At 49.7% G+C, this 12,862-nt stretch overlaps 1 protein-coding gene across 3 annotated transcripts in view; it reads right to left on the bottom strand.

The window, feature by feature from the left end:
- smg1 (SMG1 nonsense mediated mRNA decay associated PI3K related kinase) overlaps positions 1 to 12,862 on the bottom strand; it is a 128,851-nt gene that overhangs the window by 51,196 nt on the left and 64,793 nt on the right. For 2 of the 3 annotated variants that reach the window (XM_055898126.1, XM_055898117.1), the window contains exons 44-54: positions 12,421 to 12,559; positions 12,130 to 12,239; positions 11,348 to 11,566; positions 10,313 to 10,506; positions 8,189 to 8,361; positions 7,812 to 8,091; positions 7,137 to 7,409; positions 6,633 to 6,867; positions 5,637 to 5,863; positions 4,239 to 4,401; positions 3,049 to 3,322 (exon numbers count right to left, since the gene is read on the bottom strand). In XM_055898126.1, the coding sequence (XP_055754101.1) occupies positions 3,077 to 3,322; positions 4,239 to 4,401; positions 5,637 to 5,863; positions 6,633 to 6,867; positions 7,137 to 7,409; positions 7,812 to 8,091; positions 8,189 to 8,361; positions 10,313 to 10,506; positions 11,348 to 11,566; positions 12,130 to 12,239; positions 12,421 to 12,559 (2,259 nt within the window). In that variant the 3' untranslated portion in view covers positions 3,049 to 3,076. Of the gene's footprint in view, positions 1 to 3,048; positions 3,323 to 4,238; positions 4,402 to 5,636; positions 5,864 to 6,632; positions 6,868 to 7,136; positions 7,410 to 7,811; positions 8,092 to 8,188; positions 8,362 to 10,312; positions 10,507 to 11,347; positions 11,567 to 12,129; positions 12,240 to 12,420; positions 12,560 to 12,862 lie in introns of those variants that run through there. The other variant, XM_055898133.1, reaches the window with a different exon arrangement.

Genomic DNA, 12,862 nt, shown 5'->3' on the forward strand with positions numbered 1-12,862 from the left:
TGACAGACCAACTTTACAGTGTTGACCTCTACTGCTGGTAGACCTGCTACCACTATAGCTGAGTGACAGACCAACTTTACAGTGTTGACCTCTACTGCTGGTAGACCTGCTACCACTATAGCTGAGTGACAGACCAACTTTACAGTGTTGACCTCTACTGCTGGTAGACCTGCTACCACTATAGCTGAGTCACAGACCAACTTTACAGTGTTGACCTCTACTGCTGGTAGACCTGCTACCACTATAGCTGAGTGACAGACCAACTTTACAGTGTTGACCTCTACTGCTGGTAGACCTGCTACCACTATAGCTGAGTCACAGACCAACTTTACAGTGTTGACCTCTACTGCTGGTAGACCTGCTACCACTATAGCTGAGTGACAGACCAACTTTACAGTGTTGACCTCTACTGCTGGTAGACCTGCTACCACTATAGCTGAGTCACAGACCAACTTTACAGTGTTGACCTCTACTGCTGGTAGACCTGCTACCACTATAGCTGAGTGACAGACCAACTTTACAGTGTTGACCTCTACTGCTGGTAGACCTGCTACCACTATAGCTGAGTGACAGACCAACTTTACAGTGTTGACCTCTACTGCTGGTAGACCTGCTACCACTATAGCTGAGTGACAGACCAACTTTACAGTGTTGACCTCTACTGCTGGTAGACCTGCTACCACTATAGCTGAGTCACAGACCAACTTTACAGTGTTGACCTCTACTGCTGGTAGACCTGCTACCACTATAGCTGAGTGACAGACCAACTTTACAGTGTTGACCTCTACTGCTGGTAGACCTGCTACCACTATAGCTGAGTGACAGACCAACTTTACAGTGTTGACCTCTACTGATGGTAGACCTGCTACCACTATAGCTGAGTGACAGACCAACTTTACAGTGTTGACCTCTACTGCTGGTAGACCTGCTACCACTATAGCTGAGTGACAGACCAACTTTACAGTGTTGACCTCTACTGCTGGTAGACCTGCTACCACTATAGCTGAGTGACAGACCAACTTTACAGTGTTGACCTCTACTGCTGGTAGACCTGCTACCACTATAGCTGAGTGACAGACCAACTTTACAGTGTTGACCTCTACTGCTGGTAGACCTGCTACCACTATAGCTGAGTCACAGACCAACTTTACAGTGTTGACCTCTACTGCTGGTAGACCTGCTACCACTATAGCTGAGTCACAGACCAACTTTACAGTGTTGACCTCTACTGCTGGTAGACCTGCTACCACTATAGCTGAGTGACAGACCAACTTTACAGTGTTGACCTCTACTGCTGGTAGACCTGCTACCACTATAGCTGAGTGACAGACCAACTTTACAGTGTTGACCTCTACTGCTGGTAGACCTGCTACCACTATAGCTGAGTGACAGACCAACTTTACAGTGTTGACCTCTACTGCTGGTAGACCTGCTACCACTATAGCTGAGTGACAGACCAACTTTACAGTGTTGACCTCTACTGCTGGTAGACCTGCTACCACTATAGCTGAGTGACAGACCAACTTTACAGTGTTGACCTCTACTGCTGGTAGACCTGCTACCACTATAGCTGAGTCACAGACCAACTTTACAGTGTTGACCTCTACTGCTGGTAGACCTGCTACCACTATAGCTGAGTGACAGACCAACTTTACAGTGTTGACCTCTACTGCTGGTAGACCTGCTACCACTATAGCTGAGTCACAGACCAACTTTACAGTGTTGACCTCTACTGCTGGTAGACCTGCTACCACTATAGCTGAGTGACAGACCAACTTTACAGTGTTGACCTCTACTGCTGGTAGACCTGCTACCACTATAGCTGAGTGACAGACCAACTTTACAGTGTTGACCTCTACTGCTGGTAGACCTGCTACCACTATAGCTGAGTGACAGACCAACTTTACAGTGTTGACCTCTACTGCTGGTAGACCTGCTACCACTATAGCTGAGTCACAGACCAACTTTACAGTGTTGACCTCTACTGCTGGTAGACCTGCTACCACTATAGCTGAGTGACAGACCAACTTTACAGTGTTGACCTCTACTGCTGGTAGACCTGCTACCACTATAGCTGAGTGACAGACCAACTTTACAGTGTTGACCTCTACTGATGGTAGACCTGCTACCACTATAGCTGAGTGACAGACCAACTTTACAGTGTTGACCTCTACTGCTGGTAGACCTGCTACCACTATAGCTGAGTGACAGACCAACTTTACAGTGTTGACCTCTACTGCTGGTAGACCTGCTACCACTATAGCTGAGTGACAGACCAACTTTACAGTGTTGACCTCTACTGCTGGTAGACCTGCTACCACTATAGCTGAGTGACAGACCAACTTTACAGTGTTGACCTCTACTGCTGGTAGACCTGCTACCACTATAGCTGAGTGACAGACCAACTTTACAGTGTTGACCTCTACTGCTGGTAGACCTGCTACCACTATAGCTGAGTGACAGACCAACTTTACAGTGTTGACCTCTACTGCTGGTAGACCTGCTACCACTATAGCTGAGTCACAGACCAACTTTACAGTGTTGACCTCTACTGCTGGTAGACCTGCTACCACTATAGCTGAGTGACAGACCAACTTTACAGTGTTGACCTCTACTGCTGGTAGACCTGCTACCACTATAGCTGAGTCACAGACCAACTTTACAGTGTTGACCTCTACTGCTGGTAGACCTGCTACCACTATAGCGGAGTGACAGACCAACTTTACAGTGTTGACCTCTACTGCTGGTAGACCTGCTACCACTATAGCTGAGTCACAGACCAACTTTACAGTGTTGACCTCTACTGCTGGTAGACCTGCTACCACTATAGCTGAGTGACAGACCAACTTTACAGTGTTGACCTCTACTGATGGTAGACCTGCTACCACTATAGCTGAGTCACAGACCAACTTTCCATAACACAGAGACATAACATGACATTTGAAATGTCTTTATTCTTTTGTAACTTGAGTGAGTGTAATATTTACTGTTAACTTTCTATTTCACCTTTGTTTATTATCTAGTTCACTTGCTTTGGCAATGTAAACATATATGTTTCCCATGCCAATAAAGCCCCTTAAATTGAACATGAATTTTGACACAGAGAGACTATAAAGCCATCAGTGTTCTCACCAGAGAGTGTCTGAGCGAAGGATCCACAGAGCCTGAAAAACTCCCTGATGGTTTGGAGTCTCTTGAGGAAGAAGATCTCCTCCAGAACATGTCTGTGAGGACCGCTGTGGAAGAAATGGACCTGGGCCGCCCGCGCCTCACGCATCACATCCACCTTCCGCCACGCCGGCGGCACTTCCATGGAAATCATCTAGAAAGAGAGGGAGAGAGAAAGAGAGAGGGAGAGAGAAAGAGAGGGGGAGAGAGAAAGAGAGAGGGCGAGAGAAAGAGAGAGCAGAGAGAAAGAGAGGGGGGAGAGAGAAAGAGAGAGCATAGAGAAAGAGAGAGCAGAGAGAAAGAGAGGGGGGAGAGAGAAAGAGAGAGCAGAGAGAAAGAGAGAGCAGAGAGAAAGAGAAAGAGGGGGGAGAGAAAGAGAGAGCAGAGAGAAAGAGAGGGGGGAGAGAGAAAGAGAGAGCAGAGAGAAAGAGAGAGCAGAGAGAAAGAGAGAGCAGAGAGAAAGAGAAAGAGGGGGGAGAGAAAGAGAAAGAGGGGAAAGAGAAAGAGAGGGGAAAGAGAAAGAGAGGGGAAAGAGAAAGAGAGAGAAAGAGAAAGAGAGAGAAAGAGAGGGGAAAGAGAGGGGAGAGAGAAAGAGAAAGAGAGAGGCGAGAGAAAGAGAGAGGCGAGAGAAAGAGAGAGGCGAGAGAAAGAGAGAGGGGGAGAGAAAGAGAGGGGAAAGAGATGGGGGGGAGAAAGAGTGGGGTGTAAATAACAAGAGAAGTAGAAGACAGGGGAGTGAGAAGAAAGGAATAAACAGATAAGTGACTAAGACATCAACTCCACATTCCATTTGTTTGTCAAGAGGAATAACAAGACAGGGACAAGAGAGAAAGATGAGAGTTTAACATGAAAGAGTGATTGAGCGAGAAAGAGAGAGGGTGAGATAGGAAAGAGGAGGGTGAGACAGAGGAAAGCGCTTGAGAAAGAGAGTGTGAGAGAGGAAAGAGCTTGAGAAAGAGAGTGTGAGAGAGAGGAAAGAGCTTGAGAAAGAGAGTGTGAGAGAGAGGAAAGAGCTTGAGAAAGAGAGAGTGTGAGAGAGAGGAAAGAGATTGAGGAAGTGTGTGTGTTACCTTCTCTGTGAGCTGCCCGAAGGCGGTCTCTAGCTGAGCAAACATGCCATCGAAGGCCACCAGCAGCATCTGACCGGCGGACATCTTAGGAGAGTCCTGTCCCACCGCGTCCATACTGCCCCCTGGAGGCTGCATCAGCTGACAGTACTGGGCCCGCAACATCCTGCAATATCATCACATATAACATAACCAATTAACACTAACCCTACTGCCTGTCTTGTTCCCCTGTTCTAACCTGCTGATGTGGAGACAGTGTGTGTTCCCCTGTTCTAACCTGCTGATGTGGAGACAGTGTGTGTTCCCCTGTTCTAACCTGGTGATGTGGAGACAGTGTCTGTTCCCCTGTTCTAACCTGGTGATGTGGAGACAGTGTCTGTTCCCCTGTTCTAACCTGGTGATGTGGAGACAGTGTTCCCCTGTTCTAACCTGGTGATGTGGAGACAGTGTTCCCCTGTTCTAACCTGGTGATGTGGAGACAGTGTTCCCCTGTTCTAACCTGGTGATGTGGAGACAGTCTGTTCTAACCTGGTGATGTGGAGACAGTCTGTTCTAACCTGGTGATGTGGAGACAGTGTGTGTTCCCCTGTTCTAACCTGGTGATGTGGAGACAGTGTGTGTTCCCCTGTTCTAACCTGGTGATGTGGAGACAGTGTGTGTTCCCCTGTTCTAACCTGGTGATGTGGAGACAGTGTGTGTTCCCCTGTTCTAACCTGGTGATGTGGAGACAGTGTGTGTTCCCCTGTTCTAACCTGGTGATGTGGAGACAGTGTTCCCCTGTTCTAACCTGGTGATGTGGAGACAGTCTGTTCTAACCTGGTGATGTGGAGACAGTGTGTGTTCCCCTGTTCTAACCTGGTGATGTGGAGACAGTGTTCCCCTGTTCTAACCTGGTGATGTGGAGACAGTGTGTTCTAACCTGGTGATGTGGAGACAGTCTGTTCTAACCTGGTGATGTGGAGACAGTGTTCCCCTGTTCTAACCTGGTGATGTGGAGACAGTGTTCCCCTGTTCTAACCTGGTGATGTGGAGACAGTGTTCCCCTGTTCTAACCTGGTGATGTGGAGACAGTCTGTTCTAACCTGGTGATGTGGAGACAGTCTGTTCTAACCTGGTGATGTGGAGACAGTCTGTTCTAACCTGGTGATGTGGAGACAGTGTTCCCCTGTTCTAACCTGGTGATGTGGAGACAGTGTTCCCCTGTTCTAACCTGGTGATGTGGAGACAGTGTGTGTTCCCCTGTTCTAACCTGGTGATGTGGAGACAGTGTGTGTTCCCCTGTTCTAACCTGGTGATGTGGAGACAGTGTTCCCCTGTTCTAACCTGGTGATGTGGAGACAGTGTGTGTTCCCCTGTTCTAACCTGGTGATGTGGAGACAGTGTGTGTTCCCCTGTTCTAACCTGGTGATGTGGAGACAGTGTGTGTCCGCCTCGTGCTCCAGGCCCATGGCGGCGCTGCGGAGGTGTGTGTGCAGGGCGTCGGCCAGCCCCTGCAGGGAAACCCCGTCTGCACACTGCTCCACTAAGAGGTCCAGCTCAGACAGCATGGTCTCCAGGGTGGCCTCGCCCTTCAACATGCAGCGTAGAGCCTCCGGGAAGATGATCTGACGGAAGTTCGTGTTCAGTTCCTGGATGAAGGAAGGAGAGATCAGCCAGAAAGACAAGCGGACCAGTAAAGGTGGCCAACGCCATTCTGATAGTAAGGGGTTCTGTTACACCTTCCCAAGTTGGAGACCCACTTTCATCACAACACTTTAAAATGTAGCTATCTGGTCTCCTACATATTGTCCTCTAACCCAGGGTTTCCCAAACTCTGTCCCGGGGCCCCCTCTGTGTACACCTTTACAGGTTTCCCCATAGCACTACACAGCCCATTCAAATAATCAAAGCTTGATAAGTTGGTCATTTGAGTCAGTTGTGTAGTGCTATGGGGGAACCCTGCGGGGGTCTAGATAGATACTATCTAGACATACATGTCCTGTATGTCTAGATAGTATACTAGGTTTCAACATGTCCTGTATGTCTAGATAGTATACTAGGTTTCAACATGTCCTGTATGTCTAGATAGTATATTAGGTTTCAACATGTCCTGTATGTCTAGATAGTATATTAGGTTTCAACATGTCCTGTATGTCTAGATAGTATATTAGGTTTCAACATGTCCTGTATGTCTAGATAGTATTTTAGGTTTCAACATCCCCCCAAACCCGGTACCGGGTCCAAAACAAACACTTCGAGTTAACAAAAATAAAATGGAAGGAATTTTGTGTGTTTTTTCTTTTCTTCCTGTGAAGGCTGAGAGATTTTTAACTGTTAATCTCACGTTGAGCAAGACTTCTGACCGCTCAACTCCGTCCACATCCTCGGACACACGTCTCCACCCCCATTACACCGTACCTGTAGACAGGTGTAGACGGCGTTGGCCAGGTAGACGGTCTGGGCGGTCTCCTGCGGCGAGGGCAGGTCCAGGTCGTGTGGGAGGAGCTGACACTGCCCCAGCAGCTGGACCAATGAGGTGATATTACCGCTCATGGAACACAGCTCCTCCAGGAACCAGGCCCCGTCACGAGACGTCAACTCTACCAGCTGCCCCCCCGCAGCCGCCGCCGCTCCTTCCATCACCAGGTTACGCCTGAGCGGGACCAGACACAAAGTTACACACACACACCCTTCTACCCCCCACCACACACGTCCTGTCACAAGACGTCAGGAACACTAGTTGCTCCCTCGACCATCAGGTTAGTCTCATTATCCACACACACACACACACACACACACACACACACACACACACACACACACACACACACACACACACACACACACACACACACACACACACACACACACACACACACACACACGTCTATCCCCAGCACACAGCCAGCCAGCCAGCCAGACCTGGTGAGGGTGCAGAGGGCTGATGAGATGATGGTGGCCAGGCTGAGAGAGCCCTGCTCTGGGTTCTCTAGGAGGAACACATTGATGCAACGTTCGATCTCCTGCAGCTGTTCTTCACACGCGTGGACCGTGGCGCCCTCGGCCTTGACGCGCTCCGCCTGGCGCAGAACACGCGTGTTGATCTCTGACGCCTGGTGCTGCAAGGCCAGCTCAACGCTGGACAAGAACTGGCACGACGCAAGGGGAGGCTGGGGGGCAAACTGGACCTCATACCTGGAGGGGGGGAAGTTTGGAGAGGAAGGTAGAGCACAGACTGATAAAATAACTGTCCATTTAATGAAAATAATAATAAAATAGAGGAGAGAGAAGCAGAAACATCAAGAAATGGAGCCAGTTAACCCCAGAGGACCCCGACAGAGAGAAACAGAGAGAGACAGAGAGGAGAGAGAGAGAAGGTGAGAGAGAGGTGAGAGACACAGAGAGAGAAGGTGAGAGAGAAGGTGAGAGAGCAGCGAGAGAAGGAGAGAGAGACGGCGAGAGAAGGAGAGCGCGAGAGAGAAGGAGAGAGAGAGACAGAGAGAGAAGGAGAGCGTGAGAATGAGAAGGAAAGACATGGCGCGAGACGGCAAGAAAGAGAGGAGAGGAGAAAGCCAGCATGTGTCCACTCCAACTCACTGTCTGGAAATCTGCTGGCAGTGGTCAACAGTCATGTCACAGAGCAGCTCTTCCAGCCACTGTTTCCAGAGGTGGGCCCTGTGGCGCAGCAGCACGGCCCGCGGGTACAGCAGGGCCACAGTGGCATAGCTGTGCAGCTGCTCCAGACAGCCTCGCAGGGCCCCACGGCGCTGCTGCAGCAGGGAGCCCAACTCAGCCTCCAGGCCCTCGCACTGGCTGATTAGGTGGGCCTGGCCGGCGTTCTGCAGGAAGGCTGTGGCCGGGACGTAGCTGGGAGGGCCTGGGGGAGGGAGGAAGAGAGAGAAGCTTAATCAATCAGGTCTATAGGACTGCTGGAACCACACAGAACCCCCTGTCCCATCTCTACAGACACTAACCCAGATCTATATGACTGCTGATGTCCTGCAGTAGACTGGCTAGCTGTGTGGCCTCCAGGCTGCTGAAGGCTGCTTGGTACTGAGACATCCACTGGTCCAGGTCACCCTGCTTCCCCTGGATCAACTCCTGGACCGTACGCTGACGAGATGCTAGCTGGGTGTGCTCAGAGTACCTGGTGGAGGGAGAGGGGAGGGAGAGAGAGGGGAGAAAAATCACATACAGAGCTCTGTGGGGCCATGTTCAAAAACATCTAATCCGTGTTGCATTGTGACCAACTTCCTGATGTACAAATAATAAGAACCCTGGGTCTGAACACCTCCCTCTGCAACTGGATCCTGTACTTCCTGATAAGAACCCTGGGTCTAAACACCTCCCTCTGCAACTGGATCCTGGACTTCCTGATAAGAACCCCTTAGTCCCCTCCTGTACTCCCTGTTCACCCACGACTGCGTGGCAAAGCACGACTCCAACACCATCATTAAGTTTGCTGACGACACAACGCTGGTAGGCCTGATCACCGACAACGACGAGACAGCCTGTAGGGAGGAGGTCAGAGACCTGGCAGTGTGGTGCCAGGAAAACAACCTCTTCCTCAACGTCAGCAAGACAAAGGAGCTGATCCTGGACCACAGGAAACGGAGGGGGGTGCGAGCACGCCTCCTATCCACATTGATGGGGCTGTAGTGGAGCGGGTCGAGAGCTTCAAGTTCCTTGTGTTTCCACATCACAAGGAATTAGCATGGGCCACACACACACCAAGACAGTCGTGAAGAGGGCACGACTCTTCCCAATCAGGAGGCTGAAAAGATTTGGCATGGGCCCTCCAACACTCAAAAAGTTCTACAGCTGCAGAATAGCAAGCATCTTGACCGGTGCTACAGAGGGTGGTGCGTATGGCCCAGTACATCACTGGGGCCCAGCTCCCTGCCATCCAAGACCTCTATACCAGGCGGTACCAGAGGAAGGCCCAAACAATTGTTAAAGACTCCAGCCACCCAAGTCATAGACTGTTTTCTCTGCTACCGCGTAGCAAGCGGTACCGGAGTGCCAAGTCTGGAACCAACAGAACCCTGAACAGCTTCTACCCCCAAGCCTGGCAGCAGGTAGCCTAGCGGTTAAGAGTGTTGGACCAATAACCGAAAGGTCACTGGTTAGAAAAAATCTGTCTGTTCTCTTGAGCAAATTGTGAATGTTAGCCATATCTGGCACTCCCCGTATATAGCCATGTTACCAGGTACTTCCTGTATATAGCCATGTTACCTGGTACTTCCTGTATATAGCCATGTTACCTGGTACTTCCTGTATATGGCCATGTTACCTGGTACTTCCTGTATATAGCCATGTTACCTGGTACTTCCTGTATATAGCCATGTTACCTGGTACTTCCTGTATATAGCCATGTTACCTGGTACTTCCTGTATATAGCCATGTTACCTGGTACTTCCTGTATATAGTCATGTTATTTTTACTTGTTATTCGTTATTCACTGTGTATTTATTCCTCGTGTCACTATTTCTATTTTTTATCATTATCTTACCTCTGCATTGTTGGAAAAGGACCTGTGAGGTCTGGGGTTAGAGGTCAGGGGTTACATAACTGTGTTCCAGGGTTAGTATGAGGTGGTCTGGGGTAAGAGGTCAGGGATTACATAACTGTGTTCCAGGGTGAGTATGAGGTGGTCTGGGGTAAGAGGTCAGGGGTTACATAACTGTGTTCCAGGGTGAGTACGAGGTGATCTGAGGATTAGAGGTTACATAACTGTGTTCCAGGGTGAGTATGAGGTGGTCTGGGGTCAGGGGTTACATAACTGTGTTCCAGGGTGAGTATGAGGTGGTCTGGGGTAAGAGGTCAGGGGTTACATAACTGTGTTCCAGGGTGAGTATGAGGTGGTCTGGGGTTAGAGGTCAGGGGTTACATAACTGTGTTCCAGGGTGAGTACGAGGTGGTCTGGGGTTAGAGGTCTGGGGTGTAACAAACCTGTGTTCCAGGGTGAGTATGAGGTGGTCTGGGGTGTAACAGACCTGTGTTCCAGGGTGAGTATGAGGTGGTCTGGGGTGTAACAGACCTGTGTTCCAGGGTGAGTATGAGGTGGTCTGGGGTTAAAGGTTAGAGATGTAACAGACCTGTGTTCCAGGGTGAGTATGAGGTGGTCTGAGCAGCTCTCAGCCCCCTCCAGGAAGCTCATCTCCTCCAGGATCTTGGTGGTCATCTTGTCCCCCTGAGAGAGCAGCTTCTGCAGGGTGAGGTACTCCTCCACTGCCCCCTCCACCTGGGGCAGGACCCCCAACATCTCCTCACGGTTCTTAAACCAGTTCACCTGGAGGTAGTGAAGGAGGGAGGTAGTGAAGGAGGGAGGTAGTGAAGGAGGGAGGTAGTGAAGGAGGGAGGTAGTGAAGGAGGGAGAAAGGGAGGTAGTGAAGGAGGGAGAAAGGGAGGTAGTGAAGGAGGGAGAAAGGGAGGTAGTGAAGGAGGGAGAAAGGGAGGTAGTGAAGGAGGGAGAAAGGGAGGTAGTGAAGGAGGGAGAAAGGGAGGTAGTGAAGGAGGGAGAAATGGAGGTAGTGAAGGAGGGAGAAATGGAGGTAGTGAAGGAGGGAGAAAGGGAGGTAGTGAAGGAGGGAGAAAGGGAGGTAGTGAAGGAGGGAGAAAGGGAGGTAGTGAAGGAGGGAGAAAGGGAGGTAGTGAAGGAGGGAGAAAGGGAGGAAGATTTCAGTGGCCTAGTCATTTCAGCTCCAAACAGAACATCTGGTAAGGGGAACGACAGGTGGTCTGAATTGGCGCTCCATTCACAACATACAGGACTACCTCTATAAGGAACAGAGTGGTCTGAATTGGCGCTCCATTCACAACATACAGGACTACCTCTATAAGGAACAGAGTGGTCTGAATTGGTGCTCCATTCACAACATACAGGACTACCTCTATAAGGAACAGAGTGGTCTGAATTGGCGCTCCATTCACAACATACAGGACAACCTCTATAAGGAACAGAGTGGTCTGAATTGGCGCTCCATTCACAACATACAGGACTACCTCTATAAGGAACAGAGTGGTCTGAATTGGCGCTCCATTCACAACATACAGGACTACCTCTATAAGGAACAGAGTGGCATCTCAGACAGAGATAGAGCTGGATGTGTGTCTCTGTCTCCCCTGCTCACCTTGATCTCAGCGACGCGGGAGGAGAAGAGGGAGCGTGTGATGTCTCTCTCCATCTCTCTCTTGCTCTGCTTGTTCTCCGCTTGCTGCCCACCCCCTCCGTACACGGCCCCGGCGAAGCCCACCTCCCCCCCGGCCGTCCAGTCCACCAGAGGGTCGTACACAAACGCCTCCAGCAGGGTCAGCAGCGTCTCCCGCCCACGACGCATCATCTGAATCACCTGACCAATCAAAGAGGAGAGAGGTTAGCATCATCTGGACCACCTGACCAATCAGAAAAGAGAAGATTAGAATATGGTTTACATGTTTCAGAAACTAAAAACAAAACTAAAAAAAATTATTCAGGAATGTCTTTAAATGTGTCAGGAACGTTTTAGAAATGTTTAGAAGTAAACGAGACTAAGTTGTAAGTGAAGTTTGAGGTGATGAACAGCAGACGAAGCCAGGAAATTCAAATGAGACTAACGTCACCCAACACACCACAGCTGACACAGAAGAGTCTCCTAAATGTTTCACTAGCTAGTACCTGTTCACAGGACAGTCTGAAGACTGTTTACACTAGCTAGTACCTGTTCACAGGACAGTCTGAAGACTGTTTACACTAGCTAGTACCTGTTCACAGGACAGTCTGAAGACTGTTTACACTAGCTAGTACCTGTTCACAGGACAGTCTGAAGACTGTTTACACTAGCTAGTACCTGTTCACAGGACAGTCTGAAGACTGTTTACACTAGCTAGTACCTGTCCACAGGACAGTCTGAAGACTGTTTACACTAGCTAGTACCTGTTCACAGGACAGTCTGAAGATGCCCTCCACTCCAGTGACTCCCAGGGCCGTCTCAATGTTGTGGGTCATACGGAACGGCACTTTCTCTGGCACACGCAGGCTCTTCCCTGGAGACCACATACAGAGAGAGAGAAACATCACACACACAGAGAAACACACACACATACACACAACAGAGAGAGAAACATCACACATCAGTAGGACAAACAGCAGTGAAATCCACAGAGCAACTTGTCTAAACCAGGAGGGTCGCTGCTTGTTCAAACCTCAAAATATAACTTAATTTACCTTTCTCGAAGCAGACGTTGTAGTCGATGTGCACCACCTCTCCCGTCGTCATGTCAATCAGCACGTTGTCAAGGTGACGGTCGCCGAGGCCAATGATGTAGCCCACCATAGACATCACAGCAGTGGACCTGGCGTAGGACTGTAGCAGGAGGAAGAGCGTTCATTTACCATTAATTAGCCACCAGGAAGGTTTAATTTTTGACGTCTCCACTTCCCAAGCATATCAGTCCAACATGGCGTCCTTTCCTTCATCTGCACTAGTCAAAGCCCCCTAGCCAGGTGGTTCCATAGAGTAAGAGAGGACCTTCTAGTACAGAAATGAACAGAGCTACAAAGATGAGTCCTCTATCCAACTCTATGAGTGGATCCTATATCCAATCTTAGTGACGCCATGTTTTCAGCTTTGTGTTATTTTCAGATCAGTGCAGATGAAGGAAAGGTT

This window comes from Salvelinus fontinalis, chromosome 2 (assembly GCF_029448725.1).
Source record: "Salvelinus fontinalis isolate EN_2023a chromosome 2, ASM2944872v1, whole genome shotgun sequence".
Lineage (NCBI taxonomy): Eukaryota > Metazoa > Chordata > Actinopteri > Salmoniformes > Salmonidae > Salvelinus > Salvelinus fontinalis.